Source organism: Macrosteles quadrilineatus, unplaced genomic scaffold, assembly GCF_028750875.1.
Source record: "Macrosteles quadrilineatus isolate MER2022 unplaced genomic scaffold, UCM_ALF_1.0 Scaffold_9__3_contigs__length_116548681, whole genome shotgun sequence".
Taxonomy (NCBI): Eukaryota; Metazoa; Arthropoda; class Insecta; order Hemiptera; family Cicadellidae; genus Macrosteles; species Macrosteles quadrilineatus.
Window position 1 is genome coordinate 101,466,172 of NW_026542602.1, and position 18,111 is coordinate 101,484,282.

General features: G+C 35.5%; 1 protein-coding gene across 1 annotated transcript in view; it reads right to left on the reverse strand.

Moving 5' to 3' along the window:
* Positions 1-18,111, reverse strand: part of LOC129002203 (uncharacterized) — a 78,371-nt gene that overhangs the window by 23,944 nt on the left and 36,316 nt on the right. Inside the window, exons 2-3 of the mRNA XM_054429843.1 lie at positions 14,966-15,178; positions 13,312-13,450 (exon numbers count right to left, since the gene is read on the reverse strand). Coding sequence (XP_054285818.1) covers positions 13,312-13,450; positions 14,966-15,178 — 352 coding nt within the window. The remainder of the gene's footprint in view (positions 1-13,311; positions 13,451-14,965; positions 15,179-18,111) is intronic.

Below are 18,111 nucleotides of genomic sequence, written 5' to 3' on the forward strand. Positions count from 1 at the left end.
ATAGAAAAGGAATCAAATGAAAGCCAACCTACAACCATCAGCATGTGGTGACATAGAGGCTTAAGTATCTTATCTTCTGCATTATTTACCTCTGCGACACGCGCGGCCTCACACGGATCCATCTATCTAGTGAGTTTCATTGTATGTTTCGTGACCAATAAAATGTTTTTATCGCCACGAGAAGCGGGGACACGAAGTCTGAATCTCGGTACAGAAAAACTACCGTCTTAAAAGGTAATCTCCTCATGCCATTCCTAAACGGAGGTTCTCGTGTGGTGTTCAGTACCTTTCAGGGGCGGTACTTTGTTTTGTGGCGATTGTTGGAATTTAGCAGTGAGGAAAGTAACAAAGATAACATCAGCCACTGATTCATTAGTACTTAGTTGGAATATTAAGTTCCCTAATCAGTGTATTTCCAATAAAAGAACGCACTTGAAAAGTGACTGTAAGTTAAAAAATACAAAACAGTGTTTGTACAATAGAAAACTGTTAAAGATGTAATTTATTCATATTATAATGTCCATAATAGTTATGTTAGAAAAGAACATATGATGTTTCCTTGGCAACAGAGTTTAGTTGTTTGATATATTTTGATGAAGTAAGATGTATACACAAATCTAAGTTTTTCATTCTATCAGTTTTACTATTAAATTAACTTAATTTTTGATCCACAAGACGACTTGTTATTTTAGACGATATTTCCAACATGGTAGCAGAACAGAGTGGTTAAATTAATTGAGAAGAAGTTAATAGAATAGTGAATGATGAGTAATGAAAAACAGATTGAAAAATTAAGAGGGACTGAGAATTTCACAACATGGAAAATAGTCATGAAGGTAATCTTAGAATGTGAAGGAGTTTATGGAATTGTTAGTGGAGAATTCGGAAAACCAACAGCAGGTACACCAAATTATGACGAAAAATTGGTAAATTGGACAAAAAATGATGCAAAAGCCAGAAAATATATTGTTTTATCCCTTGAGACGAATCCTCTACTTAGAGTAAGTAATTGCTCTACAGGAAAAGAGATGTGGGAGAAACTTGTTCACATTTATGATGTCAAGTCAACTGAAAATATTGACATATTGAGAAATAAGTTCCATAACATTTCTTGGGAACATACCCATGGGATGAATGGTCATCTGGAAAAGTTTGACGAAATCCAAAACCAATTAACAATATACGGTAAGCCTATCAATGAAGACGATTTGTGTGCTCGACTCCTTCAAACTCTACCAAAGGAATATGATCACATATATGTGACTTGGCACGACTCACCAAGGGAGGTGAAGACATGGGACATTTTACAGAAGAAATGTCTCAACTTTGAATTACGTCTAAAGGACAGAGACGAGATGGATGTAACAGTAGCCATGGTTTCCAAAATAAAAGTAAGTTCTAAACAGCCAAAATATATGGGAGCCAAAAATGCCAAAAAGGACTTGCAAAAATTAGGAGCGATAAAATGTTTTTCATGTGGCAAAAATGGTCATCTATCTAAAAACTGTCGAACAGGTGTAATTTGTTTTAAGTGTCACACAAAAGGACATAAATCAAATGAATGTACCCGTGAGATACAAAATGCTGCAATGATGACTCGATCAAATCTTGAGGTAGGCCTAATTGATAAGTCATTTTTCAGTGAATGTGACAACTGGCTTGTTGACAGTGGTGCTTCTCACCATGTGACAAACCGCAGGGACTGGTTCGCCACTTACAAACCATTTGATACTCCTAAAAAGATGGACAGTGCTCGCCAAGGTGTTCATATTCAGGCCTTGGGGTCAGGAAAAATAGACGTTATGGTTTTTGATGGTAAACAGTGGACTTACAGGTATTTCGATGATGTTTGGTACTGTCCTGATGTTGCTTGTAACTTATTCTCTGTGAGGAAAGCAGGTGAAAAAGGCATTCACCAGACTGTGAAAAACAATGGTAAGTCATGGGTGTTTTCTCAAAACGGAACAACCATTGCTTTGGCTATATCTAATACAACTAATCAATTGTATAATATGGTTGTTAAGGTCATTCCACCAAAAGAATCATGTTTTATTTTGAAGAAAATAAATAATGATTTGCAGTCTTGGCATGAAATACTGGGGCACCAAGATCATAGATATGTTCACAATTTTTTAAAATCACGAGGTATTGATGTAAGATTTGATAAACCGTTTTGTGAGGGATGCGTGTTGGGGAAATATCAACGATCTCCATTTAAGGAACGGCAAGAAAAATCACATGAACCTGGACAGTTAATTTTTGCCGATGTGTGTGGACCAATGGAAGAACCTGACTTACATGGTCATCGCTATTTTTTAGTTTTTAAAGATGATTTTTCCAGTTTTAGAGTGACTTTCCTTCTAAGGAAGAAAGATGAAGTTAAAGATAAATTGCCAGTGTATTGTGAGATTGTGAAGAATCAAGCTAAAACAACAATCAAAGAGCTGAGAACTGATGGTGGAAAGGAATTCAACAATAGAGATGTTAAAGAATTCGCTGAGAAAAATGGAATTCACCACTCTTTGACTTGTCCTTATACACCTCAACAGAATGGGGTTGCAGAAAGGGAAAATCGAATTTTGTGTGAAATGGCCAGGTCATGGATGACGTCAGCTCCTCATTTACCAAAAAGAATATGGGGAGAGGCTGTGCTTGCTGCAACACATACTCTCAATCGCACTGGACCAACAAAAATCAAGAACAAAACCCCAATTGAGATATTTTTAAAGGGTGAAACAGACTTCAAACATCTAAAGACTTTTGGAAGTGAGTGCTATGCTTGGATACCTCAACAAAAGAGGAAGAAATTTGATGCTAAGTCCAAAAAGGGTTATTTGGTTGGGTATAGTGACTGTGGATACCGAGTATATTTCTCAGATAAGAACAAAGCTGAAGTGTGCCGTGATGTAAAATTCAATCCTGAGTTTTGTCAAAAGAACGATGATAAACACTACTTTAACATTGAAGAGAGTAGCAATGATATTGACAGGCAATCAATTCTAAATGATGAGACCAGAAATCAGCTTGTTGACAGTAATCAGTACAATATATTCCATGAAGAAGAGCAAGATATTGTGTATCCAGGAACCAATGATACTGATGAACAAGACATTTTGTGTCCTAATGATGATAACCCTATTCCAGGTGATATATTACAAGAGGAGACTTATAACCTGAGAAAACGTGATGGAATAAAAATACCTATGAGATATAGAGATGATTCTGTCATGTGTGTCAGTGACAGAGATAAAAATGAGCTTTTAGCTTCTGCAATACTTACAAACGAAGTACCGGAAAATTATGATGAAGCAATTAGATCTGAGCATGCCATCGATTGGAAATCTGCTATGGATGAAGAAATAAATTCATTAATAAAAAATCAAACTTATGATTTGGTTGATCTACCAAAAGGAAGAAAAGTCATCGATAATCGCTGGGTATTTACACTGAAAACAAATTCTGAGAACGAAATCATTCGTTACAAGGCGCGTTTGGTCGCAAAAGGATTTACTCAGCGTCCTGGTATTGATTATGGTGACACTTTCAGCCCTGTAGCTCGGTTTGAGACGATGCGAACTATGTTAGGCTATTCAGTTCAATACAATCTTACTATCAAGCAGTTTGATGTTAAAACAGCATTTTTGAATGGCAATCTTGAAGAGACTGTTTATATGAGACAACCATGTGGATATGAAGACGGAACTAATCGTGTATGCCATTTGAAAAGAAGTATTTATGGATTGAAACAAGCATCAAAGTGTTGGTACAAGTGTTTGATTGAATTCTTGTTGAAATGTAATCTGAAAGAGAGTAATTTTGATCCTTGTTTGTTTTATGGAGATAACTTGTTTGTATTTTTTCATGTAGATGATGGGATGATAATTGGCCAGGAGACAGCAGTTGGAGGTTTAGTAACAAAGCTAAAATCAAGATTTGAAATTGTTGTGCATGAAGCTGGCTATTTTTTAGGTTTACAAATCAAAAGAAACGGGGACTACTTACATATTAATCAGACTGGCTACATCAACAAGATCCTCGAGAAGTATGGCATGACAGATGCTAAACCTTTGCTACTACCCATTGAACCTGGATGGACTTCTGGAGATTCTCCACTGGTAACGGATGCCACAAACTACCGTCAAATGGTTGGAAGTCTATTATACTTAGAATCTGCGACTCGTCCTGATATATCTTTTGCAGTTGGGATTGCATCAAGAGCACAAGATAAACCAACTCAAGCTCACATAGGTTTGGTGAAGAGAATATTGAGGTATCTAAAAGGAACAACAACTCATGGAATTGCTTTTGAGAAAAGCAGAAACAATTCTATTGAAGTTTTTAGTGATGCCGACTTTGCTGGAGATAAGGAAACTAGACGATCAACAAGCGGGATACTTGTAAAGCTTTTTGGTGGACCAGTTATTTGGAAGAGTAAGCTTCAACGGTGTGTTTCCCAATCTTCAATGGAAGCAGAATATGTTGCTGCTAGCGAGACCTGTAAATCCCTTGTATGGTTAGATCGTCTTGTGAAAGAGATTGGCGCAATTGAAGAAAAGTCTATTCCTATACTACATGTGGACAATCAAAGTGCGATTAAACTTATGAACAATCCAATGTTCCACGATCGCTCTAAACATATTGAGACAAGATACCATTATGTTCGACAGTTGGTCTCTGGGAAACAGATCACTGTCAGATACATTCCAACAGAAGAACAAACCGCTGATATTTTAACAAAGGGCTTATCATCATTGAAACATGTTAAAATGAAAACTTTCATTGGGATGGTGACCTCTTAACTAAAACTTATTTTTCTAAAATGTATTATGGACATTACGGGGGTGTGTTAAAGATGTAATTTATTCATATTATAATGTCCATAATAGTTATGTTAGAAAAGAACATATGATGTTTCCTTGGCAACAGAGTTTAGTTGTTTGATATATTTTGATGAAGTAAGATGTATACACAAATCTAAGTTTTTCATTCTATCAGTTTTACTATTAAATTAACTTAATTTTTGATCCACAAGACGACTTGTTATTTTAGACGATATTTCCAACAAAAACTAATTACGAGGTAAAGGAAATGTGGTTTCTCACCAGTACGGTATAGTTTATTTCTATATCACATATTGTTTGGTTTTGTAGTTTTGTGTAAAGGAAATTGTAGTATTCTACCAATTGTATTAAGACGAAATGTTATGAATGTCAGTCTATAACCAATCATTAAAGGTTTGTTGATGGTACGAACACTATTTTTCACCACACTACTACCATTCAAAATAATAATTAATGCACACTGATAGTCAACGCAACTTTAAGGTTATGTGAAGAAGTAATTTCAGGAATCAGCAAAAATAATATTAAACAGTTGCTAGGCAACGGTGAAAATAAAACAATTATATTGCAATGCTATAGATGCTATTTGCGTATTTAATATGCAAGCGTGCAGCTGATTTTGCGGCCCTAGGGATGTAAAAACCTGCTCGGTCCCCAAATGACGATGACAGCTGGCATCGCCAGCAAAACGTAACTTTCAGCCTCTAATTAACGTATGTAAAACAGCTAATAACATCATAGTGTGGTGAAAAGATATTTTTACCGATGGTTAAATGATTTAAACAATTTGATTGTTTTATGTTTCTAACACTTCAAGACAACTAAATATGAGAGTGCGTTATAAATTATCAAGACCCCAACCAAGACCCTTATTAGACCCTGGTTATAACCAAGACACTTATTAATAATCAACTGACAAGAGTACGTTGATACAGTACTAACTTCGTTTATTAACTTTATTTTAGTGAAACATGATGCTTCAAAAAATATAAGGCGACTTTAAATCGATTAAGTTTTCCAATTGTTTACTGCTACGGTAACACTGGCTAATATTTTGCGACGCATTATCTACAAGAAATAATAATCCTCCCACTAGATGTTGATTATCAAAACCAAACTCCATAATATTTATACATTGATTAATAAACTTAGATCATTTCACCTGGGTGTGGACAGTAATTTCAATTATCTCAGATCACGAAAACAAGTCGCGGCCCAATCTTACTCCCGATAACAAATTGTATTTCGTTAATCAGACACAGCTGATCGATCTACAAAACCCACGCTTGACAAATTTGGCCAGATTGATATATTGATGAATTTTCTGTCAATCTGTACATAATGTGAAATACTACTGATATATTGGCACCGCCTTTTATACTTTGTGGTAATGGAGGTGTGGTTCATTAAAATCGCTCTACGGACAAACGAAACAAATCACTTTAAATTGTCTTCACTTTGATATATTTACTGTATGAAGCGATTATTCAAAAGAATTTCTGGTTTTGAAAGTGTTTTATGAGGCGTCCTACACACATGTTTAATTCAAAATTCCCACTTGTAAAACAGTGTCATTCCCACTGTTCTTATTTGGATATGTTTCCTGACTGATGGATACTGATAGTTTGGATTTTTTGCTTTTAAAACTATTAACTTTACCACTCATATTTTATCTCCTTCTAAACTTCTAATGCCTTATTATACCAAGAGAATATAGTGGTAGATCAGCCCTGCCACCATCAACATTCCCGGCAAACAGTTATAGAGGTCTTGACACTTTTAACGCCACCTAGGTATTTCTATTTACTGCAAACCTCTTGGAATGCACGCGTAGGCATTGCAAATGGTCATTTTTGTTGAACGATCCTGGCTTGTAACTAAGTAAGAAGGTAATTTTTCTGTCCATCATTGCGGAGCATTATCTAGTCTGTGTTGATTTTTTTATTACATCCAAAGGCTAAAGTATATAACTTAAACTGATATTTTTTTAACATGGGTAAGCATGTGTTTTTTTTATTTTTTTAGCGAATTTCCCATATAGAGAATAAGCTATTACCGTAGTACTCATGGTAAGACCTGGACCCGGGACCGATTTAATTTTTCATTTTTTCATTATCTGTGATTATAATTTGTTATTCCAGAAACCAAACTTAAACATCTTAAAAGTTGAAAAGTAGTTCAAGAGCAATGTAAGGTACCACTTCAAAACCCCCACCAATCAAGCCGCTGATAGAACAGCAGATGATTCGACGTAACGATTGAAACACTCAAAGAACTCACGGTAATTTGATGATTTCACCTAGTGCTATAACTGAAGTTGACTTGACGACTGAGTACAGTTGAGAATCATTGAGTGACTAGGTGCAAATAAAACGCTGAAATGGCTACATGAGCTATTTGCTCCGTGATGCGGGCGATGTTTATTTTACAGTCATGAATGATTCAACAGATCGCCAGCTGTTCATAACAATCGGTTGTAAACAGCTGATCTGTATCGGGGCGTGACGGGAGATAAGCCAATCAGACAGCGATCTGACAACTACGCGACATATATCTGATTTGAAACGATAACGCTCTCTACTTCCTATGTATGTATTACGAGGGTCACTTGGAAGATTTGTCCTTGGATGTGTAAAATCACATTTGAAATACATCCTGGGAGTGTTTATTAGTATAATGTCGTATCTGTGTAAATTGACTTGTATTCGCTTAGTTATGTAAATTTTATACGAGCAAATTTGAATTTAAACGATTTTATCCTGTGAAACAGTGGGAATATAAATTTACTAACGTAGACATAATACGCTAAGGCTGAGTTAACTTTCACAAATGATTCAGCTCCATATTCGTATTTTACAACGCCAATACTTTTACTCTGGATAATATTTGACAAGATCCTTGTGTTTTGCGCATATGCAGAATCTGAAGAAAAATACATATAAACAAGATGTATGGTTGATGGCTAGGAGAGACACTCTATCATTATTATTTTAACATTGTGACACAGCTAAGCACATTTTTGTTCTAAGGAGGATGTGAAAATGTACATGTTGTTTTAATGCTACCCAAGAGCAGCTTATTCTTTCCCAGGACTCCAGGACTATCCATCAAAAGTAAATAGCCTTTGATTAGCTCGATGCTGTATTTAGTTTTTCTACTCTAGCTTAATTAGCCAATGAAAATATTCAGCTCAGCGTAGAGAAGTACTCCATCTATGGTATTGGGATTAATTTATATTTATGTACATGTTCAATTTCTTGAATTTAGCAATGAAACGGGAAATATCTTAGTATTCACTTTATCTATACAAACCTCTAGTTTATCTCAAAAACGTGTAAACTAATGCTACCATACTGTTTATTCCCCATAACGAATTAAACAATAGAAATTCTTCGCAAACAAAGCAGCTTATCTTGTGTTCAGCTACAACTAAGGGCGCGAGGCAATGGCGAAAACTTGTCGCGAATAAATCGGTTAACAAGAGGATAGAGCGCGTTGACAAACGGTGGTGCGCATGCGCCGTAGATCCAGCGATAGTATTGTGTTGATAATGGAGCCTTGGATAGTCCTTGAGGATTCGGATCAAGGCAATAACCTAGTCAGTCCGACTTCGAGTCGGACTTGGATTAATTAAATGAGCCTTTCTCCTAACTCGCGAAGACTGGATTAGTGTAATTCCGTGCAAATTATTTTTCATTTAGGATAGATTAGAAACTAATGTGGATAGCTGTACACGGGAATTGAGTTTTAATAGTTTGAGCATTAGTATGTTCAAAGATTGGTGTTTGCGTTGGTAGTGTAAAAAACTACTAAACGTAGTAGTGGAATCGTGTCAACGTGAAATGTAGTATTTATCTTATCTTCGTATGTTTAAGTAAAAAGTATAGTTTTACTGCACTGACAAATTGTGCCCATTTAGGAGAGTTCCTTTTTAAAACCAGGCTTACATAAATAAAACAACAGATTTGACAGAAAAATGTCACAGAGTGAAATCTAAACTATAAAAAATATATTAAAATATGGTAAATTAGTTACGAGACTTTTAAAACACAACAACAATTAAGGAGAACTAGATTAAATCCTTTGAACACTGCGTTTTAACATCTGGTGTTGTAAATTTTGCCACGACTGCTGGAGTAGGATCATTAAGGATAGGCTACAAGAATAGAATTTCTCAGGCAGTTGCATGGGAAAGCATATTTCTATTGGATCATAATAGGAATACTGAGCATGAGCCAATTAAAAACCCATAAATCATAGTGAGCTGAATGCCAGTCACGTGGGACGCCGACGGGGGGCAACTAAACAAGGTGTTGATGGAATCAGGTCGACCTTCAGCCGTGAGGTACGAGCTTGTGACCAGCGGCTCTTGAAACGGTGACGAAGTGATGGACGATTGCTGTAGCGGCAACTATAGCACAGACGACTCTTGAAATAAAGATCAAATTATGACGCTAGAAAGAGCAGAGAAGAGGGCAACGGCTCTTGGAACGATGGTGAAGTGATGGACGATTCCTGTAGCGGCAACTATAGCACAGACGACTCTTGAAATAAAGATCAAATTGCGACGCTGGAAACAGCAGAGAAGAGTTAAATAATTGACATGTGCACTCTGATCATCTCAAGTCTTTATTAGGCATATAAGTTTGTTACCTGTTTAGCCCTGTTTCACGTTCGTTGCAATTTCAAGGATCATTCTCCACTCTGTGACTGTTTTTAAATTTGTTAAAGTCATCCGGTAAGGGAACTTGGAACGATGATGAAGTGACTAAAACTCTTGGAAAATAAATAAAATCACTAAAAACTCAAAACGGCGACGGAAGTATCGACGATTCTTCACATAGTGGAGAAATGACGAGCGAAAATAAAAAAATGGAAAGTCATGAAGTGACAAATGGACGAAAGACTAAAGACTCTCGAAAGACTGGCGGACTGGCTAAGTGATGTACGAATCTTGGAACGACGATAAAGTGATTGACAGTTCTTGGAACGGATGACTTTAACAAATTTAAAAACAGTCACAGAGTGGAGAATGATCCTTGAAATTGCAACGAACGTGAAACAGGGCTAAACATGTAACAAACTTATATGCCTAATAATGACTTGAGATGATCAGAGTGCACATGTCAATTATTTAACTGATCACTTAAGCTACTATATAGGGTAAAGGATGAGTAAAAACATTACACATAAATCAGATACGTTCAATTTGAAATATACACAAGACTAGGTCATTCTGATCGGGCGGGAATTCTCTGACACTGATAATTTCACTTAAAAAAGCTGTCAATTAAAAATCAAATGAGGATCCGTCTAAAATATGAAAATGTTGTCGGGCGAAGTTGGCAAACAAAACTGTGAGATTTGTTTAATGTCTTATCTAGGTAATATTAGAGTCAAATTATGCCACTTTGATAACGATCTTTTCTAAGAACGCAATTTTAGCCTGCAAAATCGCTATACAGTGCAAAAACTATAGTAGAAGCATTATTTAAAGACTTCGTGGTCCAATACTATATTTTTTATAACAAATCTGTTAATGTATAATCATAAACTTTAATGATCATCATCTATGGAGGAAGAGCTATCCATGTATATTAAAATTAGTAAGATATGCATTTTGAACGTTCCCTAATAATCTATTCTGATTTGTTTGGCTTAGTCATCTTAATTTATTAAACTTATTAAACTACTTACACCGACTAAATAATTTCCTTTAACCAGAAGAGGAAGCATGAAGAGTCTTCCTCACAATGCTCATAACCTAGTGCAGACTACGAGTGTGATTACGTTTTTACGGGATTACGAGGAGATACTGAATTGCCAAGTGCACTTAGCACTATCGTATATGACTTTGGCGGGGCTTTGTGAATAGCCAAGTGTAACAAAATGTAAGGGTTTACAGGGTATACTGTCTCAATAATTACCAGTACATCACTATGGTTTAGTGGTGTGACATTGAAAAGTAAAGTTAGTGCTAAGCTGTATTGTGGTTGTATAGTTTGACGAGAAAGAGTTGCCTACCATGTTCTTTATAAATTACCTCATACTTAATAAAAGTTTGTAATCCCAACAACGTGATTTAACAATGTGATTTAATTGTTCTACATAATTAATACGCCAACACGAAATTTGTCCTTTGCACTCCTCCGCCATTTTTTTTTACCGATTTTGACCATTCACGTCTCACTGGAAAAAGCGAGTCGCATAGAATTGCAAACTGACCTTACATTTTTGAAAAAAAGTCCCTTGGGCTCTAACCCAGTTGCTTTTGAAGTTCTCATATCATCCTTATGAAGAACATTATACAATATACATATGCTCACATTATGATCAGATGGATAATTTAATTGCTGTTAATATTTATTTTACAATTTAAGAAAACGCATGTATAATAATTTAATGATTTGGTTGAAATTAAATATTTACTCTTTAAATTTGGGTTTGCGTTCATATTAAAATAGAAAAAAGGCAGAAAGCCTGGAAAATTGATAGAATCCAGTTCCAAATAATGACATAGTACTATATTTGTTGAGCAATCATTGAAAGAACCGATTTGTAAACTATGGAAACATAGTTAACAAATCATAGAACACCACCAAGTAGAACATGAAGGAGAAACAAGTAGAAGAAATAGAGATTATGTTTTTTTTTTTTTTTTTTTTTAGAATTAACTATCGTTATTAGCCCAAATAATGAAGAACACCTACAATATGAAGATTCCTACAAACAATGAACGAGGATGTTAGCCGAATTGCTTTTAATATGAAACATGGACTATACTATATCCAAGAACCTTTTAGTAAAACTTTCATTGAAGTATTTAACTATTTTTCACAGTCAAGGGTAACAAAAAACCATCAGGCCTTTTAACTTTGCATTTTATCAGGTGAAAATAATTGACTTTATTACAGTAACTAACCAAAAGAAATCGTGACAGACAGGTTATGCTAGAGATCAGGCAGTTCTTAAGTAATGTTAACAAATGTGATCGCGACAATGGGTGATACCTTGCAGGCTTTCTGTTATGGGGAGTGCTGGGGTTATAAAGAGAAAAATAGAAAAGAATGACTACGGTACCTGAAAACTAATTTCAATTATTTAAAAGTTAATGATAATCACATTTCTAAGCCAATAAGGATTCGATTATAGTCCCATTGCACAGTATTATTCATTTCCCTTTAAAAACAACCAGTACCTCAAACATCACTGACTAGAGTTTAATTTTGAGTTGTAATATTGAAACCCGAGACACAAATGAAAATGTTTAACCTCAGGAACTTGAGTATTGATGAAAACTCCATTTTCAGTATCTTTATAGAGGAAATGAATTAGCTGCAAAATTACATCAACTTGTGTTTAAAGATGTACATTATATTCAAGTGAGACAAGATTGGAGTGTAGTTGACTCAAAAGTCTAAATGTCAAAATGTAAGGCAGTAATTCTGTAATTGCCAACTCACATTTTCTCACCTAGCCACACTAAAGTCTCTACTCAAGTGTCACTTGGATCCCAGCCTATAAACTACACACAAGTGTATGTTTATACCAACAGTAATTAGTAACAACCCTATAAACCTACTAGGTGAACTCGAGATTCTATCGGTCGTTTTCACCTTAGAACTTTTATTTTACTGCTCCAACTGTTAGAACTCGTATAATTGACTCTCAAGTACTTCCGCGAACCGAATTCACCTCCAGTTGGAAACAGACATTTAAACTTAACATTTTATTGGCCGTAAATGTTTACTACGTCTTATCTTTACAGCTTCGCGCTACATGCTCGGCGGCTTGTTTAATTAAGCGCGAAGGCATTCGAGCGAAGGTAAGGTAGTCTACGGGAAAGGGGATCGATAAATTAAAATAATAAGGTGATTTTTGTGCCACGTCTGCCACTGCTTATCGTCTCTTGCTTTTATGGGAGTATTTGAAAGTGTTGTACTGTTGCCTTTTAGGGTGTCGTTTGACTAGAAGCTTACCACGTTGAGCACTTAAAGTCAAACTAAGACCAACAAGTGGGAATCTGTTTTTGTAAATGGTTTACGGTAAGCCTTTAAGATATTGAGAAAGCTGAAAAGGATAACATTAAGTTCTGCCATAGACAAAAGAATAAAATATTCCTTTTGTCTATGGTTCTACCGAACTGATTTATGGTCCTTCGAGTCGGATTTTTCTTGAAGTACTTCATTTAAACATCTAGTTTGTTTGTAACTTTAACAGCTGTTCGTGGCTATTGTCGCTTTGGATCGTACATACAAGCGAAACTATGAGGATATTGGTAAGTAAGTAAAAATATTAAATTGATTGAAATCCAGCTTATCGGGTGGTAGGATATTTTAAAAGTACAGTTCTTACATGAAAATCAAGTGTTGCTACCCTTTTAGTACTGATAAAGTGAAAAGTTAAGCTTCCTACCACCAAATGCCTACCTAGCAATAGTGTAGGATTTTCAGGTTATTGTTCCACCTACCTTGATATCTAGATGGGCTATCTTGCGATGATGTAGGTAAGCCAATCCTTCTACTACGTGTTGAATAAACTTGACCACATCCGACTCAAAAGGTACGAGATTGTCGTCTATGATGGTCTGCATGTCTCCACCAGGGGCGCTGAAAGGTCCAGTCTTTATCAATGTTCGGTAACGTAATACATGTATAAAACTAGTTAGATATTTTCAATAAAATAGGTTTAGAGGGTTTTAAAGTTGTAAACTTATTTATTAAAAATACGTCAATGTAAAACGTCAAAATATTTAGGCCTACCATTTGAAGCATTTAATTGAATACTACATTTTATCATGAAATGACGAGTATAAATTTTGAGAATGCAATATCAAAATATTCTATCACCGCAATTAAAAAAACACTTAACTTGTAACCTCAAATAACAATGATAATGCAAATGAAATGTTTATAAAACATCAAACACATTTAAAGATAAGTAATCAGTAAAGAATAGTTCGAAATACATTCAATTGGAGCCGAGATGGAGAAAGAGTGACAATAAAGTGAGCAAGCCATTTAAATCGGATAAATCTTCAGCGGCGAGTAATGGTCTATTCTGCTGACCGTCGCTAAGCAAACCGATACCATCAGCAGCGGCTATTAATGGCTGTTCACATACGTACTACATGTCGCCTTGAGCTGGATATCCAGGTTTTGTTACTCTAATGTGTACAACTTCAGTTGCCAATTGGACGACTACGACACATTTACTTAATTTGTATTTAGAGATTAGTAAGCTGGAGTGCAGAGTGTAAATTAGTTTGATTACTGTGTGTAGTGGGTCATTGCTCTAGTATTTTCATTATGACAAGGAAAGGGTGAACATACACGTTTAAGATACCTAGCATTTTCATATTATATTGTATAAGTATGAAAGGTTATCATAAATAACTGTTTGGAATTAAAAAATATTTTATTTTGATTATTTTGGCAATAAGAGAAAATATTTTTGCACCTAATATAACCATATATATTGCGCTGGTTAAAGAGGATCATAAATGCCAAATAAGACACCTTTGCTTGGTGTTAGATTAATTGAGTAACAAGTTTAACGACTTGGACACTGCATAATCCAATTTCATTAGAAGAAAATTATTCGAAAACATCAAACTATGGTGTGGGTAAAATCTTTGACTAATGATAGATACATTCCATATCCATTCCAAAGCTTTGACCAGATTTGGAACGACGATGTACGAAGTTGAATTGATCCACAGACAGAGTGAAGTCAATTATTTTTTCCATATCTATAATCATATCTATAAGGACATGAAGTATTAATTGCGCCAAAAAATGTTCCTGTGTTGCACCAAGCCCAAGCCAGGTAGGGGTGAGTTGCCGCCAGAAGGAATTTCCTTGTTTACGTGTTATCCTAACCTAACCTAATCTACTTAATTATACAGTCAAAGAGGACAGCCACTTGGCGCAGTTAAGGAACGTGCCGGGTGGATTCCTGTAGTTAGCGCAATTCAGGAGTATTCGGCTACCTGACTCAGGTCTATTGGCACATTTAATGTCCGCCCGATTTATATTTTTAGCATTAGGGGTTCGGTGGCAAAACGTAAATTACAAAAGTAATTACTATCACGAATCGTAAAAAATATTGGAAAAATAGCTTACAACTCCATGACGATGATGACCTCCGTGCTGGACTGAAACACGTCGTGTAGCCGGACTATCCTGGGCGATGGAGAACACAGAGACAGCAGCGCTATCTCATGGTGGATCTCCTGAGTGCAGTCCTCTCCGTAGCGAGCTCTGCTGGAGAATTTGGCGGCAAAAACCTCCCCTGTCTCGCGGGAACGGCAGCGGCGCACGTTGGCAAACAACCCTCTGGAACAGAATAAAATACGGTTAGAACTAGAGAGCTTGTGAGTCTCGAGAGAAAATGGTTTATAGCATGTAAAAATACTCCTGGTTATGTTATGCAGACAAGAAATGCATTGGGTATGAACACAATAAAAAAAAAAAAAAACAGAACAATCAAATCGGAGGCCGTTTTGAAACGTATAACTTTAATACTTCATTGTGAAACTCCTGGTTAGTTTGCAGAGATTATGCTACGTATATCGAAAATAGCGTAAAGCACACATAAACTAGAATGACTGAACACCGGCAAACATAGATTATTTAATGTCTAGAGTAGGGACTCTCAAATAGAGCAGATAAGACTGGAACTAAAATTGAAACTATAGTTTACCCAGCGGTTATCACGGAGACTTTAATAGAGGGATGTACCGGCGGTGCACATACTTCAAAGGTTAAGTATACCAATAATCAAAGATTGTAGGATTTGTAGGATTGTAGATCGTTAAAAAAATTTTAAACTGAGAAAACGAAGATAAGATTTGACTGAAATTTCAAGACAAAAGAGAAGTATGTCAGCGAGCCCTGCTGAATTTTACAATCGAAGTATAAACAACTATTAAATACTACAACAGTTTACAGTTTAAAAATTTGATAGCCCATTAGTCATATCAGTTTTGGAGTTTACAAACTATTTGGTGTGCCATTTTGTAAGTTGATTACACAAGAACGAGGCCGAATTAAGCAAAAGTGATCCATGCAACAACCATTTAGCTAGATGAAATTACGTGACGTTTCAGTGGGCGATGTTCAGTATGTGACTGGAGCTGTTCTACGACTTTGTCCTCTTGTGCCTGAGAAAATTACAACACAAAGATGTTGAGTTCACAAACGTCATGTCGGCGTGTTTCCCTAGAAGTAGGTTATCCTTGTACTATGATTAGCATAGAGGCAGACTCGAAGACAGATATATCACCGGCGCCACCGGTCAATTAGAAGGACCTCCGTTGGATGGATCGTAGCACAGATCCTTGCTGACATGTGATACATCAACATCTACCACGTCACTGCCAGCGAGGCTAGCAGACCACGTGGTCAAGGAATCTGGTTCATCGAGCTTGTTAACTATCTGGTGTGTGTTTAGGATTCCGTAATTAAACTTTAAAGTAACCTAGTGATATGTGTCATATGTTCTTGTAATTCCTTATTCTTGTGTAATAGCTGATGTTGTGTTTGTATTTGGTAAATAGTTGCATTGAAATGGTGTATGGTATATCCTGTCGAATAAATATTTATCATGTTATATCAATTGCTTACGCTATCAGTGTTGTTTATGATAATAAATTAACACTTTTAATCAGTACAGAAAATGTTGGATTCATTTTATGTTAATAACTGTATACAATGTCAATTGCTGTTGGATCAATACTTCTTAAAGTTTTGAATTCTTTGTACGAGTCAACGTCAAATTGGCGAGAATAATTTTGTTTCTTAGTCTGCTATAATTTAATACATCTAAAACTAAAATTGAAATTGTTTGAATACATTTCAGTAAAGTTTTTAAAGATAATCTTAAGCGAACAAATAAATGTCACTTATTTTACGTTTATCAATGAGGTTCTTTAAAAGTAAATAAAGAGTTTTGAAACTAAATCTATATTATTCAAATAAATTATAATCCAATATGAGAACTATAATTATTACAATGTTACGAATTTTTAAGCCAGAATTAAAAATTCAACTATATTTTTCATGGCATTTAAGTTACAATCGATCTGCCTGTTCTCCTTCAAAACGTTTGGACACATATATCCTAGTTCATATGAATTGCATTTAAAAAATCACATTCCCAAAAAAGGGAAGGTTTAATGTTGGATATAGGCTACATTCCAGAACTCACTTGGACTTAGTTGTGGAATGAGGAAATTAATAAAATTAAAATTAATTAATGTATACTTCATGTTTATTTTGTCACCACATGCACACTTTGTAAAATCTACACAAAGTTGAGATTCAAATCCCCATTTTGTTTGAACACTCCCACAGAGAAACACATATCCCCACTCAACCTTGTGGTGACATTCCCCAGTGATGTTATCTCTTATCAAGGCCGTGTCATGTGTCATAGCAAGTCGTGATTGTAGTATCACTATGGCATGTATCTAGGTCGCCAGCTAGCTTCTGATTGGCCGAGCAGCCCACCAATAAACAGCGTCTCTGGCGTCCTTCCACCCAGCCTTGTGGGTAATGAGGTATAATTCTACCAGTAGCCACTACACTGCTAGTGGATTTACGGTTTAAATTATTCTGGCCTCGTGTCCGATGGATTTTTAAATACTGGCACTGAATCTTTCACATCGGTGAATGCAAATAAGTATGGTTTATTTATTGAAAATTTAAGATGCTTTGTAGAATGATTTGTGAATGTGAATTGCCCTAATATATTTTACTATCAATCAACACAATACAACCATTTAAAAGTACTGTAAATACTAAAATTAATATTTTTCAAATTAGAGATTGCATGTAATAATTATTTTACGTCGCATATAACACTATTCGTTTTGATGAGATAAGTATATATAAGATTGGTGGTATAAAGTGAGATTTTTCTGAACAGAATTTTTTGTTTAATTTTTATTCTATAGTTCATTTTATCATATTTTGTTATTATCTACAAAGAGCCTTGCAACGATGTCTATCTACTTGCACATGTATCAAACCACCAATAAACAATACTTTGTACGCTCACCAAATTGATAAAGTAATAAATTTCAAACCAAACCATTGATTGTAGATTTCACATTTAAATGATACATTTCACATCGCAACGTATAATTTATTTCATCCTGGTAGAGAGACCGGATCCAACCCGAAGCTAATTGAAAACAAGAGGCAAGCCTGCAAGATTACAAGCATAAACTGAATATTACTCATCGGTGCTGATGACGCTTATTTGC